Consider the following 20161-nt stretch of genomic DNA (forward strand, 5'->3'; position numbering starts at 1 on the left):
TAATATTAATAGCAATACAGTACTGTAGAGCATTTTTGCTTAGGTGTTACAGTAATCGCACAGTAACATCCATTAGCTATAATAAGTAATTTTTTTAATTATGTCATGGGAAGTGATCTGCAATTCACCTGTTGGAGGACTGAGCCAGATATCAGCCAACTTGAGCCATGAAGCATTGCTTTATATAGAGTTAACTAGTTCCTGAATCTATATACTCATATCACCGTTACATTCCAAATGTTTAGGGGCTGGATGTTACGGGTTTGAAGATCAGTGCGGAAATTTGTAATAATGGCCTTAGCTAGTAAATATCATCCCACCACATTATTGTACTTACAGTACATGGTCTTTTTGCCATAACAGGGTTGAACTTGAAAAGGCCAAGTGTAAATGCAATGACATACTAATAAAGACTGTTAGAGAAACATACAACTGTTTTAACCAGAGTCACAGTCATTTCTGTTTCTGCAACTACTATGCATTTCTACACAACCGCTCCACAAACACACACAAAAAAATGCTCTTAAGTAAGTTAGATTACAAACCATTTTTTAGTGTTAATTTCATGCAGGACATAATTTTAGAGGAAACAATGTTTCAAAGCACTTAGCAGGGAAGAATGACAGGTAGTTAGAGCTGGACTATACAAATACTGTATATGGATTATTGCTTCTCTGGAGACTACTACAACATAACAATAACAACTTCTCCCAGTCTCTTACAACCAGTGTTGCTCTTCTACATTACACCGATCAGCCACAACATTAAAACAACCTGCCTAACATTGTGTAGGTCCCCCTCGTCCTGCCAAAAGAGCAACTTGCGTATCAGAAAAACTTACTATTCTTCTCACCACAATTGTACAGGGTGGTTTTCTGAATTACTGCAGACTTTGTCCGTTCTAACCAGTCTGGTCATTCTCTATTGACCTCTCTCATCAACAAGGCATTTTCATCCACAGTACTGCCTCTCACTGGATGGTTTTTGTTTTTGGCACCATTCGTGTAACTCGAGTAACTCAGCAGTTACAGAAATACTCAAACCAGCCCATCTGGCACCAACAATCATCCATTATCTAATTATGCAGATGCAGGTCAGGAGCTTCAGTTAATGTTCACATCAACCATCAAAATGGGGGAAAAAATTTGATCTCAGTGATTTGTACCATGGCATGATTGTTGGTGCCAGATGGGCTGGTTTGAGTATTTCTGTAACTGCTGATCTCATGGGGACAGAGAATGGTCAGACTGGTTCGAACTGACAAAGTCTACAGTAACTCAGATAACTGCTCTGTACAATTGTGGTGAGAAGAATGCTATTCTGAGATGCAGGTTGTTGCTGTTTTGGCGGCACAAGGGGGACGTGCACAATATTAGGCATGTGGTTTTAATGTTGTGGCTGATCGGTGTATATGTTCGCAATGTGAAAATTACATACACGTATTACTGGCAGGGTATGCTTTGCTAAGCCATATCTTGTGCCTGCAATGCTATAAATATACTGTACCTTTGCTGATGTGGCCTACTCACTGGAGTTTGAAAAGAGAACCATTCCTCATCTATGAATGACCTTGTGCCCCATGATGCGGAGCAGAAGACTTGGAAAGCAACATGAGTATTTTGTGCTTTGAATATTGGCTGCTGAGAGCATGAAACCATTACAATTCAAGAGACATATGGAAACCAAACATGTCAATAGTTTTTGCATATTGGAGGGCTTATGCAATTTATGGTAATATAAAAACATTTCAATGTACATTATTTGAGTTCAGATCACCTCCAGGGCAAGGAATCTCCACGGCAAACCCTGAGAAGTGGCGTGTAATGTTCTTCAAACAATGTCAAATCTGTTGTCAAGTTGTCAAATCAGATATGATTTAATGTATATGGTAATATAAATACATTTGTTTTCTTTTAAAGATGTTTTTAATTTTGTACAATAAACAATTCTGCTGCTGTGCTAGGTGGCCATTTGATGTCCTGTATAAAATCTGGGTCCTGAAACAAAACCAGTTTACAGCCACTGCTAGAGTACTAGAGCTTTATAGTACAAGTGTCCTGATAAAGTTTCTTTATTAAGGTCTTGTTAATCTTCACCAAATCTTTCTTTTGATTTTCTATACTCTTCTGGAAAAGTTTCTAAGCTGCCCTGCTGACTTACCACACTATTGCACTAACCACAGAGCAAGTATTCTGAGATCTTGTCCAATCTCCTTCACCCCGCCCATTACCCCTCCTCCATGGCTATCCCTAGTTCTTTTCTCTTCTTTACTACATGTACTCCCTCTCATCCTTCCCTCTGTTGACCTCTCTCTCACTTCCTGGTAAGGATGTCACTGAGGCGTTTCCTGAGTTTGGTGAGCATCTGTATGCTTTGTAAAGGTAAGAGACAGAACAGGTCTCAATAGATTAAGCAAATTTAATGTGGTTAGCTGTCTGATTCCTTGACTCTCCTTGTCTGTTGGAGATGACTTAAAAATGTAAAATTACTTGTGTTCAGGGGAATATGCTTTTTAAATAAGGGTAAAGACTGCTCCATGAGATGATTTCATTTTTGAACATTTATTATCTTGTGTGATGAACTTAAACAAGGACTGTGTTTGTGGTCAGAGAGACCATTTTAATAGCTCGGAAAATATACTTAACATTAAAATTAGGCTGACTTTTCACAATCTTTCAACTGTCCACCAAGTAATGTTGATTGTGTTTGAGGTCCCAGAAACCTCAGACATAAAACATAGATGGTACAATTTTCAGAGGCTAAGATTCTCTGACTGGTATACACATTGAAGGGATACATTACTGCCAGTTGTTTTTATTTTCTTCTACAATATGTTTTTATTGGGGTAAAATTGATCCCGAACAGAAACAATGTTAAAATGTAAAGACAAAACTTCATAATATCTGCATACTGGGTTTTAATTAGGTCAAAGGATCTTATCAAAAGAATCTGAAGGGAAAACAAAAGGTTTGTAGAAACATGTGGAACAAGAGGTGGGATGATCTGCTTTTTTTATAGAAGCCTGATCCAATTGTGCCTTCAACGTGCACGCTAATTACAGAGCTCAGATCACCTCCAGGGCCGGGAATCTCCACGGCAAACCCTGGGAAGTAATGTGTAATGTTTTTCAAAACGATGTCAGCTAGACAAATGAGATACTATCTAAGGTTCTGCAGGACTGGGAGGATGTTATGTAGGTAGAAGCATCAATCTTTGATATGTGGGAATAACAGAGACTATAAGGAATGGAAAACTGGGTCACTAAAACCCAGGCTTAGTTCACGTTAGGTCAGTGAGCTAAGATTTTGGATGAATGCTATTCTGAGATGCGGGTTGATGCTGTTTTGGTGGCATGAGAGGGACCAACACAATATTAGGCAGGTGGTTTTTCAGCGTATATGCAGACCAGTTTCATACACTCAGCAGCAAACACGTCATCACTTTGCTCATTCTTGAAGTACAAAAACCTTCATAACATTTGTGTGAATGGTGACTAGATCCACAACTTTGGACTGCCAACTGCACCGCATCGAATCGTCCTTGTAGGAAATACTGTAATTGTAAGGGATAATATACAGTGAGCTGATTTAATAACAAAATACACTCCATTCATAGTGATCTGACATGGTGATCATCAGGTTGGTCTTTCAGGATTTATTTTCTGATAATGACAAGTACATATGAAATAAAGATTCTAGATGAAATTGTTGTATTACGTATTTGACAAGAAAAAGACTGCAGAGTGATACAAGAGACAATGAACTAGTACAGCTACATAGGAAATAATTTGCCAGGCACAGTGATTCATTGATTGAATGCAGAGTGCTACAACTGACCAATCAGAATGAAGAATTCCAAAGAGCTGTGTAAAAAAGATGGATAGATTATTCTCCTGAATTAGCTGTTGATCCTAACATAAATCTGTATCTAAAAGCAAAAAGTATAACTAGCCATAACAATTATACTTTTCAATAATTAACAGCATAATCCCTTTCATACACAACAGAGAAGTAAATGTTTCTTCTGTCTCTAGGTCAAGAAAGTGAGTGCGACAACTTCACTGATCTGTATTTCCATGAGTCGTTCATGGGGACATATCTGGATGTTCGTCTACTCCTCTACACCCGCGCCATCCTAGAGTGTGGTCAAGAGCTTCCCCACCATAACTTCTCTCAACAGCCCCTGTTTGACGTGACCAGACCCACAACTTTTGTCATACATGGGTACCGACCAACAGGTGCACCACCCATCTGGATCAACCACATTGTGCACCTGCTAGCAGCACAGAAAGACATGAACATCCTCGTAGTGGACTGGAACAGAGGCGCTGCCAACCTTAACTACTTCACAGCTGTGGCCAATACACGTCGTACAGCTACAAACATCACTGGTTTCATAGAGGGCATGGTGGTGAGCGTTATGAGACTTGTATTAAGAATTTGGGGGTTACCAATATTGTGCTCATAGGGTTATGTTTGCTTGGCAAAGAAAAATACATCCATCCATGAAAAGCTTGCCTGAAATCAAGTTTAAAAGACCTTGAAGTTTGGGTGTTAACCCAAACCTTAACACCCAATCTTCAAGGCCTTTTAAACTTGATTTCAGGCAAGCTTTTCTCAGCAAACATTAAGCTTCTTTCTAGTTGTAAATTGTTTGTTTAGTTATGTCTGCCAAATGGACAGATGTGGTGAAAAGTCTATATTTCTTTCAGAAAGAGGGAGCATCACTTGACTCCATCCACCTGATTGGGGTCAGCCTAGGTGCACATGTGGCTGGGTTTATTGGGGCGATGCTGGGTGGAAGAGTGGGCAGAATCACAGGTGAGGCTCATGAGAGCAAATTAAACAAAACCTGTTCTAATATCTTTAAAGAGTTTTGTTCAATAAAACTTAGAAAATGCTTTTTTCCATTTGAATTACTCTAGGTCTTGACCCAGCGGGGCCAATGTTTGCTGGTGTTCCCCCTGAGGAACGCCTTGATCCAACTGATGCCCAGTTTGTTGATGTGCTGCACACAGATATGAACTGTAAGCGTAATACAGCATGCGATCAAGCTACTGATAGAAAAAAGTACATTAAAATATGAAGATCTACATGTAGTTGTGTAAGGCTATATTTGAAATGGAATACTAGCGTACTGCTTAGTATATACTGTACAAACTGCCTATTATTTAAAACAAATAGTATTGTAAACAGTATGTATTTGAGTATTTTGTTGCTGCTTGACCTCAATACATTCAGATATCATCTTTCAAATAAAAAGGGATATTTGTAATTTCTCATTATATTTTGTGGTATACAAAAGCAGTCTGATCAAATAATGAGTTAAAATAAGATGTTAAAAATCCTGGACGATATTGCTTCTGTGTCATTTTTCACTTTGAAAATGAAAGATTGAGCACACTGCTTTGAGGGATGCAGTATTCTTTGCAGGAGGACCTGTTGTACATTTTGGCAAATATAGAATTTCATATGGACATTCTACACATACTGCAAAAATTGTACCAAAAGTGTGCTATTTTAAATTTAAACAGACTAATACTCTCACGCTTAAAACTCTGTAATGTTTCCTGTGGCAGCCTTTGGCCTTAGAGGAACCCATGGCCATATTGATTTCTATGCCAATGGAGGATTAGATCAGCCCGGTTGTCCCAAGACCATCTTCTCAGGTCAGTCTTTATAAGATCTGGAAGACATCAGGATCTAAACATGTAAATGAGATGTAAATTATGAATGAGCCTCAAACAGAATGCTATCAAAATAAAAACAAAACAGAAAGCTATAAGGATAAATGAAATGATTCTACCAAAGCATGTTTCCATATAAATGTACCTAGCTTTGAAACTAAGATTGTCTTTATTACATAATCCATACAACGGGATTGATTTTGAAATGGGAAGGATGTTCATTTACCCATTTGTGCTCTTCTCCACAGGGAAATCTTATTTCATGTGTGATCACCAGAGGTCTGTTTTCCTGTACCTGTGTGCTCTGAATCACACCTGTAACCTTACAGCATACCCCTGTTCCTCATACGTTGATTTCCTGATTGGCCAGTGTTTGCAGTGTGAGACCTTCAAGCCTGCTTCCTGTCCTGTTCTAGGTATAAGCATTCCCAATAATTAGCCTACACACACACACACACATTGGGTTTCCATGATTTATGAGGAATTTGCATAGACATAATGGTTTTTATATTGTACAAACTTTATATTCTATCCCCTAACCCTACCCCTAAAACTAACAGGACATTTTCAGCATTTTTAAATAATAAAAAAAATTAAAAACATTTTAGTATGATTTATAAGCCGTTTTCCTCGTGGGGACCGACAATTTGTCCCCACAGCCTCAAAAATTTTTTTTACTATCCTTATGGGGACATTTGGTCCCCACAAAGTGATAAATACACACACGACTACTATGACTGATTATTGTAAAAGTACCCATCGAAGAGCTTTTTAATATTACTTGTAAGAGGCATCTCCCAAAGTCAGTACCTTCAGATGTTTGAATCTTTAAAAACAAAACCATCAGACACTGTAATATTAACAACTATGTTGTAAATCTTCAGGTTATGACATGAGTCAGTGGAGAGATACGCTATTGAGGTTGGGGCAAACAAGAGCCTTTTTCTCAACTACGGCAGAACTCCCCTACAACAGTGAGTTACCAGGACTATAGTTTATTTTTGTGCATAAGAATTCTCAAAGGCAGTTTGTGCAATATTTCTGATTTCTCATTATTTTTTAAAAGAGACAAGCTACAGAGTGGAACTAGTAACCTGGAACCAGTTTCTTCGCTGGGGAGTGGTCATACTCCGCTTGCACAATGGAAAAAATTTATTAGAAACAAGGATTGATCAGTAAGTATAATGAGTTTATAAACCATATTTCTTTCAAATGTACATAAACAAAGTCCTCTTTCTGTCTGTATTTAGTAAGCTGTTGCGATTTGAGCAGTATACATCCACTCGACTACTTGCACAGTTTGATGAAGACCTAGATCCAATTCATAAAATCTATTTGCGGATTGTCACTGGGAACATTATCGGACCCTGTTACAAGATAAGGCTGCTTCGTATTCGGATATCACCACTGGAAAAGCTGAACAGGTAAATAACAACAATCCATTACTGTCCATCTTGTCTCCCTAAACATTGCAATTGAGACTTGTAAGAAACAAATGCTGCATGCTGAATTTCTCCATTTGCACAATGCTGACAGATATCTCATCGTATTCTCGGTTCATGTCCCCAACAGGTCACCAATGTGTCGATATGACATTATTCTAGAGGAGAATGCGGAGGTGTCCTTCAAACCTTTGCCCTGTAATTAATCTAATTTGTGAGAAATCACCTCAAAATGCCTCTCTCAACTCAGAGCCATTTTAAGTAGGATTAAAAAGTTCCAGGCCATAATTTCAAAGTTGGTCAGCACGTGATTGTCTGTGTTTAATAGGACAAACACACCTAGAAAGTTAAGAGGTATTGGTTCAAATGTTCTTTAAGTGAGGACAACAACATCTCACATGTGTGTGTTAAATATCTGAGACACTTTTAAAACACTTGATACATTTAGTGCCTTGTGTGTGTGCGATATTACTGCTGTGATTTTCCAGAGCAGTTGTATAGTTGTATTCGATCTGTTATTCCAGATGCTGCATTCAGGGAAGTTTTGCTCTGTCAGATTATATTTTCCTTACAAATGTTATTAAAACAACTTTGTATTTTTTTTTATATATTTTATCTGTTGAAATTGTTTTTTTTTTTTTTACTGTACAGTCAGTGTATGGTTTGTCATTACCGATATAAACCAAATATTCTACTGTATAGATGTTTAACATGTACAGCTTATGCATTATCTATTTTGCAAAATAAATGTAGACTTAAATGTACAGTAAAACTATCTGAAGCATACATTTTTAACATTTAGGCACAAATAGATTTCCTTTACAGAAGAAATTCTAATATCAGAGTTTACACAGAGAAATTCAGAGAATATGCATTTATTTTGTGTCATATGTAGGTACAACAAAAAGTCTGCATTTTAGTATAAAAGCAAAACTGACTGTGTTGCATACTGCTATGAAATGGAATACGTAAAGTACAGCAAGGGTACATCTCTACAAACAAATACAACATTTTTCCTAAATATCAGGTGAAAAGCCGGACAATATAAGTGAAAATATTTCAGCCAATTCTTCATGTTTCAGGTTGACTGCGGTGTAAAATTATTAAGGTTAGAGTAACTTTTTTTCGTCCGCTATTCTGTCTGGCGTGCAGTCGAGCAGTCATGTATATTTTTGACAGAGCCTGTTCGGATGCGTTCTGCATGTGCACTACAACTGCTTTGCGATACTATTTAGTACAGTTAACTCCACACAAATGCACAGATGCAGACACAGCACGTGGACTATGCCGATGATGTTAGATATTAGAATACATTGTATACTAAATTGACAAGTTCAAAATCAGGAGGGAGTCAAAAACAGATGAAAAACGTATCTGGAAAAATCCCTATTAGTGTCGTCTCAGTGAAGGTGCAAAAAAAGTAAATGTGTACAAATGGTACAGAAAACTAGTCAAGGTCTTTGTGGTTTTAACTAAACCACCAACAAAACAGAAACGGCAAAAGAACAATGTGCTTTAAGCGACCTCAGATTTGAAATGTCATTTTTTTCTTCACAAAGTGCCATCTGCAAAAGAAAATACATTTTTATTAGCAATATAAAGTGAAAAAAAAAAACATGCAGTGGAGAAAAGAATTCAAAATATATATTGTAAAACAAAACGTAACATTTACTGTTAAAAGGTTTGCAAAATCACTTCAAGTCACTCTTCAATAAATACATCATTAAAGGGGTCATGACATGAGAAACCAAATTTGCCTTGATCTTTTGGTATATAAGAGGTCTTTGTATCATTAAAACGTCCTGCAAGTTTAATATTTTAAGACGTCCTCCCCATTCTAAACGAATCATTTATTTAATCAAGCTCAAAATACAGCTCGTTCTGGATTCATGGTTAGAAGTGACGTGTCGGTTAGAAGTGACGTAACAGCGTTTGCATATGACCGCCTCCAGCACAAGATAACTACGCTTTAAGCGCAAGACAGCTACGCTCATTTCAGTATCGCCGTCGCCTCACAAGTGTTCAGTCGATGGACAGCGAGCTCTGACAGAGACTACTTGTGCACAGGAAAATTACGATGCCACACAGATGTGCTGTTCCTGGCTGTGGTCAAACAAAACCTCTGAATAAGCTGCCGAAAGATCCAGACGTCAGGGAAAAATGGATGCAGTTTATTTTTTGCGGACGTTCCAGTCACGGCAGTGTTAACTTAAGCGTTTGTTCTGTACATTTTAAGGATGACTGTTTTGAGAACAAATCTCAATATGATGCTTTCTTTGCCAGAAAACTGTTGCTCAAAGATAAGTCCGTGCCGACTATTCTGGGAACAACGACGACGCAAACTGTAAGTAATCTATTTTAAACTTTAAACTACTTTTTAAAGCGCAATTTCATTCATTATGAATAATCACAGTGTTTTTACTTAGTTTACTTGCATATTGTTCTGGCTGGGGCGTCAATAATTGATACATAGGCACTGACGTTAGCCAATCATAACAGTGGGCGTTAACACTGAAGTCTTAAATGGAAAACGCCCCCAAAACAGACTGTTTGAATCAGAGGATGAGAAACAGGGTGGGAAAAGGTCATAAATCACTAGATTTTAAAAGTTTTTCTTAAAAAAAAATATATTAATACTATAATTGCACCTAAGGGAACATAATAATACAATAAAAAAAACCATGTCATGACCCCTTTAAGTAATGACAAAAAAACACAAATATTCTCTACCACTGTTTCAAGTCCTCCTTCCCTGTGGTCTGCTGTTGCGATTGGAATTTCCCCTCGGATTGAAGTTCTGTCTGTTTGGTGCATCCATTCTTTGACGAGGACCATTCTGATGAACCAGAGTCATGAGATGAACATCCAACATTTCTTGAAATATTTGTATTCTACATGCACAAGAAACAGACACAACTCACCCATTGCCTTGGTCGTTCAGGTGCCTGTTCAGACCAGCCAAAGTTCCCTTCCAACTCCTCTGGATCCTCACTCATGTAGAGGGGCTCACTCTCGTGACTTAAGAAAATAATAATTCATATGACATATCATAATGTCATGCTTTTTTTGAGAGATGCGGATGACAAACAATTTTGCATTTGCTAAGACGGTACATTCTGAAAACTCTGAACAGATAATTTAATATCGCTGCATGAAAACACAATTAATCTGATGCTTGAAAATGTAATTTTGAAACAATATAAAAACACAAGCAAATCAAGATAACGAAAACACTTTTAAAATCCATACCTCTGAGGTGCCGTTTGAGTAAAGTTGCCCCCAGCAATGGTGATCTTCACATCTTCCAGTCGCTGCTGTCTTCTTCGCTCCAGGTCATACCGGAGGTCACCAGGGTCAGGGACAAGCTGTCGACTATGCAGCTGGCAGAAATATTCACATTTGCACCAACATTAATAAAAGTTCTCTGGTACTGCATTCTTTAAAAAATGATGCAGATCGAAAACGGAAAATAGAGTTTTTAACCAAAAAGGTAATAGTGTGGAGAAGGTTTGTTTGTAAAAACTCTCTCTTATTTCCCCATGCAGGAATGACAATATGGATCTGACAAAGATTAACTTACCCGTTCTGGCCCTATCTTGCAGAAGATCTGAGTTTCAGATGAAGGCATTCCAAGTGGCCTACAATAAGAAATGAAAAAATTTTAAACTTATATTCTTTTTTTTAACTTCTTCCAAACTTATATACACCTCTCCCCAAAATACAATGACTACTTTTACATGGACACCAGCAATCGGCTTTCTACGAGTGGCGTTAAAGAGCCATTCCATACGACTCCAGTGTTTCAATTAGTGATGTCAATTTTCAGAATCAATCGTTGTGGAAATTAACAATTAATCGACTCCAAAAAATATTTGCATGTAGCATTATTATTTAAATATAATTTACATTAATACACTAAAGGAATGCAAGTATTGGCATTTTCCTCCTAAAATATTCTTAGTTCAGTGAATTTTAATACATATAGGCTGTGTTTAGTACAAATTTTTTAATTGTTTAAAGACTGTTAATGAATTAGGGTACTGTTAAAAATAGCTTGTACACAAGATGTCACTTATGCATGTCGGAGTTCATTAAAACTTCATGTTGTGGAACATGGGATATTTTGGAAATTAAGTCAAATCATAACACGCTGCATAAATATGGTATTAACATACCATTTCTAAGGTGACGATAGTGAGATGTCAGCTGAATGTACTTTCGCGCTTTCCCAGTGATTGCTGACGTAATTGTAGGTTGGGATGAAACGAGGAGATCAACAGAGCTTGTTGTCATGTACTTTAACACACTATCAAGGTGAGTGCAGAAAAAAGTCATGTTTGTTTAAAGAGAAATGCTCCAACATTCTTTACATTGAGCCCGATTAATCTGGCAACTGCGTGTCTTCTATGACCGTCCTCTAGAGGCAGAAGACTGTATAGATAGCCTTATCAACATCTGATGACTTTATTTCAGAATACATTTATCCTGAAATGAATTAATCGACAATCATCAAGCTTAAATGATTAATTGAATTTCGATCAATCATTAACATCCCTAGTTTCAATCCATATTTTCAAAAGTGATATGATAGGTGTGGATGAGAAACAGATCAAAATTTAAAGGGATAGTTCACACAAAATTGCAAATGCTCTCATAATTTAGTCACCTTTATGCTACGCTCAATGTGTATGACTTTCTTCTGCAGAACACAAATTAAGATATTTAGAAGCAAATTTCAACCCTGTACATCCTCACAATGCAAGTGAGTGCCTACATTTTAACAATCACACCAATATTAAAGTCATTTTTTTGTCAATTTCACTTCCATGTCCATTAGGGGGCGAAATGAGAAAGTCATACACATCTGGGATGGCATAGGGTGAATAAATGACGAGAACTTTCATTTTTGGGTGAACTATTCCTTTAACTTTCCATCGAGACAATTCCGCTGCAAAAGAGGGGTTTCACTCTAACATAAAACTCTGGGATTTCCTCAATGTAAGTGCACATATTCTATCACATGTGAGGGGCCGCTGGTATTTTACACTGGAATAATTTAAATGTATAAATGGGTGTAATTCATAGTGTATGTTCTTTTCCCACTGTACTATGCCCAAGAAATGTTTAATTATTTCCGGTGTTGAGTTGTTGGTCTCCATCCTATGACAAACAGTATGATTTGGGGTTTAATCAGATCATTGATGTTTTCAAACAAGGCAGTGTCTTTAGAGATTTACCTATTCAGGACTGGTCCCACACATCCCATTTCTTCTTCTTCCTCCTCCTCCTCTTCCTTAAAGTCACCCTGAAGTGAATAATACTGTTCATTTGAGAACCGATCGTTAAGAGTGATCCCTTGACCCTTAAAGCAATTTTCTGCAAAACAAACGCACCCATTCATTTTCAAGATTCAACTACAATATGCAACCAAGCAAATTGATTGGTTACTGACCTTTGACTTGATGCACAAGTGTGATGATTTCTTGGGCAAATGTCCCAGAATGTACTGCCGATTCTCTATAGGTTCCAGAATGCTCCAGCAAAGGCAGGAAGTCAAGGCGCTGTCGACCCACATTGACCAAGTCCAGTGATAACTGCCTATCTGAAGAATATCCTAAATGACTGAATAACAGGCAACATATTATCAAAAACCATTTCAGCTGTAAAATTCACCACTAAAATTTTAAATTAATGAGAAGACAGAAAAGAGCTGTTGTATAAAGTGATTTTTTTTAATGAATGAATATTCTAAGACAAACATCTAATTTATTAGTCATTATTAATCTTTCCCAGTTGTAATAAAATCAGGTACATAATATGTTTAGATCAAAGATCAGTATTAACGTTAAATCGCAAACACAATATTCAAACAAAATGTTATTTCTTTTGTTTCTTAACTACAACATTTTAAATTAATGCAAATAAATTGAATTTTTACCAGTTATATATAGACAAAATCACCAGCAGCACGCTTTTATGAATGCAAAATATCTCCTCAAGGGAAATTAAAGGTGCTAGGTACTTGGAAAACCTCAACTGAAAAAACTGCTGATTTACTGTGGCACAGTAAGGAGCACAAAAATTAAATACAAGATCCTTAGAAGTTAAGCAGCATCCTAATTATCTGGAGACTGCATTGTATTACTGTTTTTTTTTTTTTTTTTTTTTTTAAATAATAGCGATGCAAAGTCATAATTGCAATTTGAATATTGAATGCCAAACAACCCTAAAAGTGCAAATCTAGGTTGGCTAAACCTTAACTGCTATTGTACATACCATGCCGTTATATAAATAATATAATGGTAAATAACAAATATGGCAGGTCGAAGTTCATGCCTCTCCTCTCACTAGGTTTCCATCCATCAATGAGGGTCCTTCAGGAAGCTTCTTATTTGTTCCTCATTGTCAACACATGGCGATCACATCAACAAATCTCAAACAGTACATTCCAACCAAATGGAAGGTATGGGTGCACAAGCTTGGTAGGTGAGCAAGAGAAATCCAAGGTAAGCATTAGACGCATTGAGTCTCTCAATCAACTCAGGTAATTCCTGACTTCCTCCTTTCTTGAGGATCTCCAGGGTTTAAGAATTACAATGGAGTGCTCTCTTCCTCGTACGATGATAATGATTATGACATAACGATGCATTACTCTTCACGTTCAGCTGAGATCCTAGACTTTCCCTTGGCATCTGGCAAATCTGTGGTGTGCCGTTTTTACGACCACTTCCTCCACTGTTTGAACTCCAGTTGCTTTTATTCAGCAATTTGCATTTACCACATGTCATCAACCTCCTCCTTTACTGTGCCTGTCCCACACATCCTTTTTTTTGCCACACATCCAGTTTTTGCCATGTTTGCCAAATCGGTCACTTTGAAGAGTCTTTCAGGTGCCAGCAGCTTTCTTTCAGTGTCAATACACAAAATACAACCATTTCTACTGACAGAATGTTCATAAATTTGTTGAGATGCCTTGACCGATTCCTAGAATCGAAATGCTGAACCAAAATATAGAAAGTGGCTCCAAAACCATCACCATTGGTTCATTTTCTTACATTTGAGCAGAGTATTTTGATTATGCTTCTCAGCTTTCCGTATTTGTTGTGAAAGAAATGTTGTGACATCAACACCATGAAAACATAACCTTGTGTATCATCTTCAACGAAAGCATCTTTGCTGCATCCACATGTAATCCAACACTCACTCAGTTGAAGATTGTTGGTTGATTGCTGGGCGGGAAATGTATCAAAAAATACATACATATCTGAATAATCCTTTGAGCTTGGGGTGTTCAATGACTTTCTGTGGATCAAATTTCTTCACACCAAGGTCAAGATGTGTATTTCAGATGTCCATTCACATGTTTTTGGTTCCATTTACAGATTTCAATTTGTTCATGCTTTTCTGCTTCCTCTTCTTTCTTTAAACCAAGCCCATACTCTTTGTCCACAGGAGAAACCATCTGCAGCAAATGACAGCCAGTCTGAAGACTGTGGACATGACGGACATGTGTGCAGACCTATTCGACTTTAGATTTAAATCACGTTTTAATGATGCTAAACGGATTCTTCAAACTAGTGGTTGATAATTTGTATAGTTGGTGACTTACCTTTAGTCAATACAGTTCTGAAATGAATAAACAGAGCTTATAAAATGCGGGGTACTGGTATTTTGGTGGAGACATCATCTTGAAGAACCGAAAAGTAATTTTCAGCAAGTATGCAGACTGTCCTTTATTTGGGTTAACTGGTGGAGCCGTCCTCAAATCTTCTTCAGAAGCAACTGGAGATCATTCTACCATGTAAAATATTTCCAACATCTAATTCTCCACTGATATGAAGCACTTATCAGCAGGAAGAAGTGGTCTTCATTTAAGTCATACCTCACTTCAAATATGGTGATTCAGTCCTTTGACTTCCATTCTGAATGAAGATAGAAACTGAAAGTCAAACCACATCCTCTCCAGAAGACAATTCCACAGGTACGTCTGACAGCAAAACGCTGAGGATCCAATCCCTGAAGCTGTCTTTTGGGTCAAGGAATAACACACTGTATCTTGCAATATCATCTTTGTCAATCTTACTTCTTATGACATCTGGGATTTTTACATTGTTTGTAGTTGCTCAAAATACATTGGGCATCACCTGTAGTGTAAACTTCAAATACGTCCTTCTCCTGTCAGTCTCCTTTGAAGATCTACTAGCCATGGATCATAACATCAGGGACTTGAAGCTGTCCAGGTTCTTGATATTTTTGAGCTTCGCTGGTGGCTTCCAAGACCAAAAGATTTTACACGGGCTGAAATGACGTTTTGGGCACCAATAGAATAGAACTCACAGAGGAAGATTTATATATGAGAAAACTCTGGTCAATCCTCATTCCATCCAATTACTTCATACTTCTAGTAGCATGGTTCAATTCTTGAAATATGAATCCACAAGGGACAAGACTAAATGTTGATGTATATCTTCTAGTATCCGCACAACACAGTAAATCCTTCTCCTTTTAAAGCTCTTCAGAGGGTAATACAGAATATCCTGGGAGCCTTGACCAAATAAAGGAGAGAACCATTCAAATGGACATGTAAATGCATAACGTTCCCATCCTTACAGCATGCTTCTCCTGGTATGATCTTTAATTCAGTCAAAAATCCATGCTTTGACCATTGCTCTTCAAAGGGTTTTCTGGATTCTTCGTGACACTTTCCAGAGAATCTTCTTGATGTTCTCTTTCACCATTCATAGACTGTTGCTCATCCTGTCTTCAAGACGTTGAGACAACAGATAGGAAGAGGCATGAACTTGCAACCAGAACCAAAAGTGGAACAACAATGATACTATACCTGCTTTGCCCGATGGGGCGACTCATGTCCACCTTGATCTTGAGGGTCTCCTGTTCACTGAAATCCATTCTCGGCACAGGACCAGTGTTGGTGTTTAGATTCCTTTGGTATTGAGGTCTTAGACTAACCTCATTTTTTCCCATCATCAACCTCCCATGATTCTCTTGAGAAGATCTCTCCTTCCCCCATTCATGGACAGAGTCTCTTTCTCTGTCACTCCTGTCTGTTCTCAAATCGATATCATTCATATCATTAAACTCCATTTCCCTTTGTTTTTCTGGGTCTCTTGAATGTGACTCCATTCTAGCTCGATCCGGGTGTCTTGCTCGGTCTCTTACTTTACTTTCTTTTTCATAAGAAGCGTGTCGATTCCTTAAATCCTCTCGGATGTCAGTGTTTGATGGTCCACTGTGCCTACCTTGTAAGGTACGTGTATGTTGACCTTGGTCTCTTCTATCTCGATGAGGTTCCCGGTTCCTTGAGGTCTCACTTCTTCTAGGTGGATCTCTGCTCCTTGGACGTCCACTTGTTCTTGAGTGGTCTCTACTCCTTGAGACTTGTTTTGAAATTCCGTGATCATGTTCCACAATGACTGGTGCACACTGCAAGCTAAAACCCCTGTGATGTTCGCTGTACTCATCCTGCAGACCAAAATCTGTAAATCCTTTAGATGGATGATGCTCAATATAATCTGACTTTGTTGACCTGTATTAAGAAAGCAAGTAACATTTGTCCAAGATTAGAATGAAACTACAGTTAAACGTAGTTACGAGCAAGTAACGTTTGAACCACATTAGAATGCAGTAAAACCAAACTACAAGCAAAGTATAAGATAACAGTACAATTTAACAGGATGTTTTATGCATGTATAGAAATTAGACGAGTTCCATAAGACGACAACGACAGTTAACTGAAACGAAGTAATTTCAAATATCAAACAACAAAGTAATGAAGACTAAATTAGTTAAGTTACTGACTGCATAGCGGTAAAAATGTAAATTCAAGGCATAATGAATGTGACTTAAAATCTGTATCCATCACAGAAAGTGATGGAGACAGTGGTTGAATCCTTCAAATCTTCTTGTCTTCGTTGCTCTCCCACCACATCAGCATGAAGAGGGAAAGAGATTTGTTCTTGTACCTCTCAGAAAAGGAGCCTCTTTTATATTTATCGTCATGTTCTTCATTATGAAATTCGTATTCCATCCTGTCAGGTCTTCTTCCTTCTGAATGTCTTGGATAAGACCTGTCTCTTGATTCTTTGTGGTTCTTTTGTGAACTATGCTCCTGCCTGCCTATATTTTTCTCAATGCCTTCATTTCGGTTCCAGACTGGTGATGGCATTCTGTAATGCTCTTCCATGTCAAAACGTGCATGATCAGGGGAAGGTAACCTCTCCCTAGGCAGCCTCCTTGGAGAATGGAGTGGTCTTTCATCATGACCCTGCACCTGATAGCTGGATGTAGGTGAAGTCTCCTTTTTTTGAGCATGCTCTATCGCATCAATAAATTTGGCCCAGTGATCAACATGTTGCTCTCCTTGATTGGGATCTCGGTTCCAGTGAGTGTTACTTTCTACTTTGTTGTCATATTCTGCGTTTCTCCATGAATCAGACTGTACTGATGAATGTATCTGGCCATCAAAGAATCTGTCTGCTCTTCTCCCATGAAGGGTTGGAATTCTGTTGATATTTGAGAGGTTCAATATGCTGTTAAAAATCAAACCAGCAATGAACAATTAAATTATGATTTATAGAGCAACTCCAAATCAAAACATCTGGTTTAAATTAAATACCTTGAATATACAGGAGATCTCGATCGCGGACGTGACATTATCTCCTTAAAAAACAAGACACTGTTAGATGAGACCCGATATATGCAAATGTAGTCCCCAGGCTTCCCACACCTTATGATGAATTAATTTCCACAACCTTTTCATGATTTATCTGGTTGTTTTTTATTACTTTAATGAGATTGCACAATGCTCTAATCTAGCCCATGCTGAAAACATTTATATTTACTACAGAAATTTCTGTGGCTTTTAAAGATTTTGTTAAATTCCATGACTTTCCAGGGGATAGAATGGGGATCAGAAAAAAAGATTAGACTTTCCAGGGCATGAAATCATAATTTTATCAGGATTTAATCACAATTCCAGGATATTTCACAGGCATAGCCGTGGGTAGTAGTAGTTGATTGCTGTCAAACTGTTGTATTCTGTGATCAAACCCAGAATAGGGTTTCAAGGTTTTCCCCATGACCATGGCAGAGTTCCATTTATGAAAATTTCACAGTTCTTGCACATTAACCAGTGATTTGTCGGTCTCTAATATGAATATAATTTGTATTTCTCATGATAAATAACAGCCCAAACACATTTAGAAATGACAACTACGTCTTTCAAATAAGTAATTCGATTAGTTAATATTAACTAGAACATATCAGGCAAAACAGCATGGTTTCACTGATATATAATATAAAACTGGTTTGCTCATGACGTCACATCAGTGAAGCCACTGCGCCGCCAAATTGCTATGACCAAACATTCCAATGTCCCCATTGACTTAATAGGAAATCATCTAATTTCAGCGGGTAAACATTAGTCAATCACCAATGTTATACATGAAATCTGCATGTACATCCCTACAACACAAACGTCCTACACTTGTAATTATTTAATGTTGATATTTTTTCTGTTTCTTAAACTCAAGAGCAAGTTATGTAAATCTTCATCAAACAGTATCGACAGCGAACAGATCAGCTGAATGTAAACTAGTTCACTGAAACTAAGGTAAGATACAAACATACATTTTAGACCATTTTATTTATTGAGATAATCAAAGTGTTTGTTCAGTTGTTTTATGATTTTATCAAAAAGTACCTAGTTCTCGCGGTTCCTTGAATAAGTGTGCGCGCAGAGAGTGAAGGAGACAACCAAACCAAAGCTGGTTAAAATTCAACTGATACGCTAGGTTTAAATGGCTAATGAACGCATATTTATGACATTTATCCATGTATGACTACAGAGAGCACTTCAATATGAAAACAAGCAAATCCCGAGCATTTAAGGTGATTTAGAAATCCCGGTCTGAGGTAAGGACGTATTGTCACCCTAAACAGTTTTTCCTACCTTTGGTGATCGTTGTGCTGCATTGATAAGGACAACACCAAGGCAGGTGAATGCTCGGCCATCGATTCGCGTATATCTTCTCCCTCATAACAGGAGCCAATTAAACATTAAAGATGATTGTCACTAGAGGGCAAAATGCGACTGTTGTATACGGAGACGACAAAAAGGGGGCCCCTATCGCCTGCCAATTATTAATGCTGTATGAGAGTTGCAAAATGGCTGCTCGAGCACTTCCTCACGCTGGCAGTTTACCATTGCATCAGCGATCAAATTCTATATATTTATCAATGCATAGTATCCTGTAAGTGTTAGTATAGTAAAAGTATAGTAAATGTTTGAAGAGGCGAAAATTGTTGAAATCAAACACCCCAACAGGAAGAGAAATCAAATTATATTAAACCGTGGCACTTATATACGACATCTTTTATTAATAAACTACGGCAAAAAAAGAGACTCGTTTACAAAAATAATACAGATCCATCAATAATAAGAACATCATTAGCTCTCGGCTAGGCCTGCGCCGAATAAAATGCCAATGGGACATAAATGATGATTCAAGAAAAAGGCGTGATGACAGTTAATTAAAACAATAAATAAATAAACATTTAAAACCGAATTCATGAGGTAAAAGTTATGATAAATAGAGTAATAATGATTGGTGTAAGCTGCACTTACCCGCGCTATGGTTTCCCCACACTGCGAGACGATGCGTCCACCAAAATACCAGTTTCACGTGAAAGAAAGGACGAACTATAACGAGATTAATTATATTACAGATTGAGCGGAAGTAAGAATCAGTGCGATGAATCAAGTACAAGGAGATCGCAAATTTCTTTATTTTCTTCAAACGACCAACTTGACCCAGCGCTCCGCACACAAGGTTGATCCGGAAGAGAATGACGCTTTTTCTTCATCAGCACTTTCTGCGCCTGCGCTGCCAATGACCCCTACAGACGGATGTGTAAATTGTCACACATTTCAGTGAAATTATACTGTATATTGTGGCTACTATATATATATATATATATATATATATATATATATATATATATATATATATAT

The 20161-nt window shown here is 37.6% G+C and overlaps 2 protein-coding genes across 3 annotated transcripts; one reads left to right on the forward strand and one right to left on the reverse strand.

Moving 5' to 3' along the window:
* The first annotated feature begins 2329 nt into the window (after positions 1-2329).
* LOC127634760 (lipase member H-like) lies at positions 2330-7839 on the forward strand. The gene is made up of 10 exons (XM_052114433.1): positions 2330-2381; positions 4034-4410; positions 4712-4820; positions 4925-5026; positions 5579-5668; positions 5935-6102; positions 6571-6660; positions 6753-6861; positions 6937-7110; positions 7259-7839. The coding sequence occupies exons 1-10, from the start codon at positions 2330-2332 to the stop codon at positions 7332-7334; spliced, it is 1347 nt and encodes a 448-aa protein (XP_051970393.1). The 3' UTR covers positions 7335-7839.
* Positions 7840-7997: 158 nt separating this feature from the next.
* Positions 7998-19990, reverse strand: zgc:112982 (uncharacterized protein LOC503771 homolog). Of its 2 annotated transcripts, none has more exons than XM_052114427.1 (11): positions 19775-19990; positions 17765-17808; positions 17112-17651; positions 15971-16675; positions 12581-12750; positions 12366-12504; positions 10709-10766; positions 10378-10508; positions 10050-10146; positions 9859-9964; positions 7998-8693 (listed from the first exon to the last, which is right to left on the reverse strand). In XM_052114427.1, the coding sequence occupies exons 2-10, from the start codon at positions 17800-17802 to the stop codon at positions 9866-9868; spliced, it is 1977 nt and encodes a 658-aa protein (XP_051970387.1). In that variant the 5' UTR covers positions 17803-17808; positions 19775-19990; the 3' UTR covers positions 7998-8693; positions 9859-9865. The 2 variants fall into 2 exon arrangements, with proteins under 2 accessions (XP_051970387.1, XP_051970386.1); XM_052114426.1 differs by having other exon boundaries at positions 17112-17678.
* Between the last annotated feature and the right edge of the window lie 171 nt (positions 19991-20161).

This window comes from Xyrauchen texanus, chromosome 42, assembly GCF_025860055.1.
Source record: "Xyrauchen texanus isolate HMW12.3.18 chromosome 42, RBS_HiC_50CHRs, whole genome shotgun sequence".
Taxonomy (NCBI): domain Eukaryota; kingdom Metazoa; phylum Chordata; class Actinopteri; order Cypriniformes; family Catostomidae; genus Xyrauchen; species Xyrauchen texanus.

What these genes read in the sequence shown, in the direction of transcription:
- LOC127634760 (XM_052114433.1), top strand. Translation starts at nt 2,330, where the DNA reads ATGTCACTGAGGCGTTTCCTGAGTTTGGTGAGCATCTGTATGCTTTGT. An exon ending in TGCTTCCTGTCCTGTTCTAG is followed by an intron (nt 6,103 to 6,570) that starts GTATAAGCATTC and finishes GTAAATCTTCAG; the next exon opens with GTTATGACATGAGTCAGTGG. An exon ending in CCACTGGAAAAGCTGAACAG is followed by an intron (nt 7,111 to 7,258) that starts GTAAATAACAAC and finishes TGTCCCCAACAG; the next exon opens with GTCACCAATGTGTCGATATG.
- zgc:112982 (XM_052114426.1), bottom strand. Translation starts at nt 17,802, where the DNA reads ATGTCACGTCCGCGATCGAGATCTCCTGTATATTCAAG. An exon ending in ACTTGTGCATCAAGTCAAAG is followed by an intron (nt 12,505 to 12,580) that starts GTCAGTAACCAA and finishes TTTGTTTTGCAG; the next exon opens with AAAATTGCTTTAAGGGTCAA. An exon ending in GCAAGATAGGGCCAGAACGG is followed by an intron (nt 10,509 to 10,708) that starts GTAAGTTAATCT and finishes TATTTCTGCCAG; the next exon opens with CTGCATAGTCGACAGCTTGT.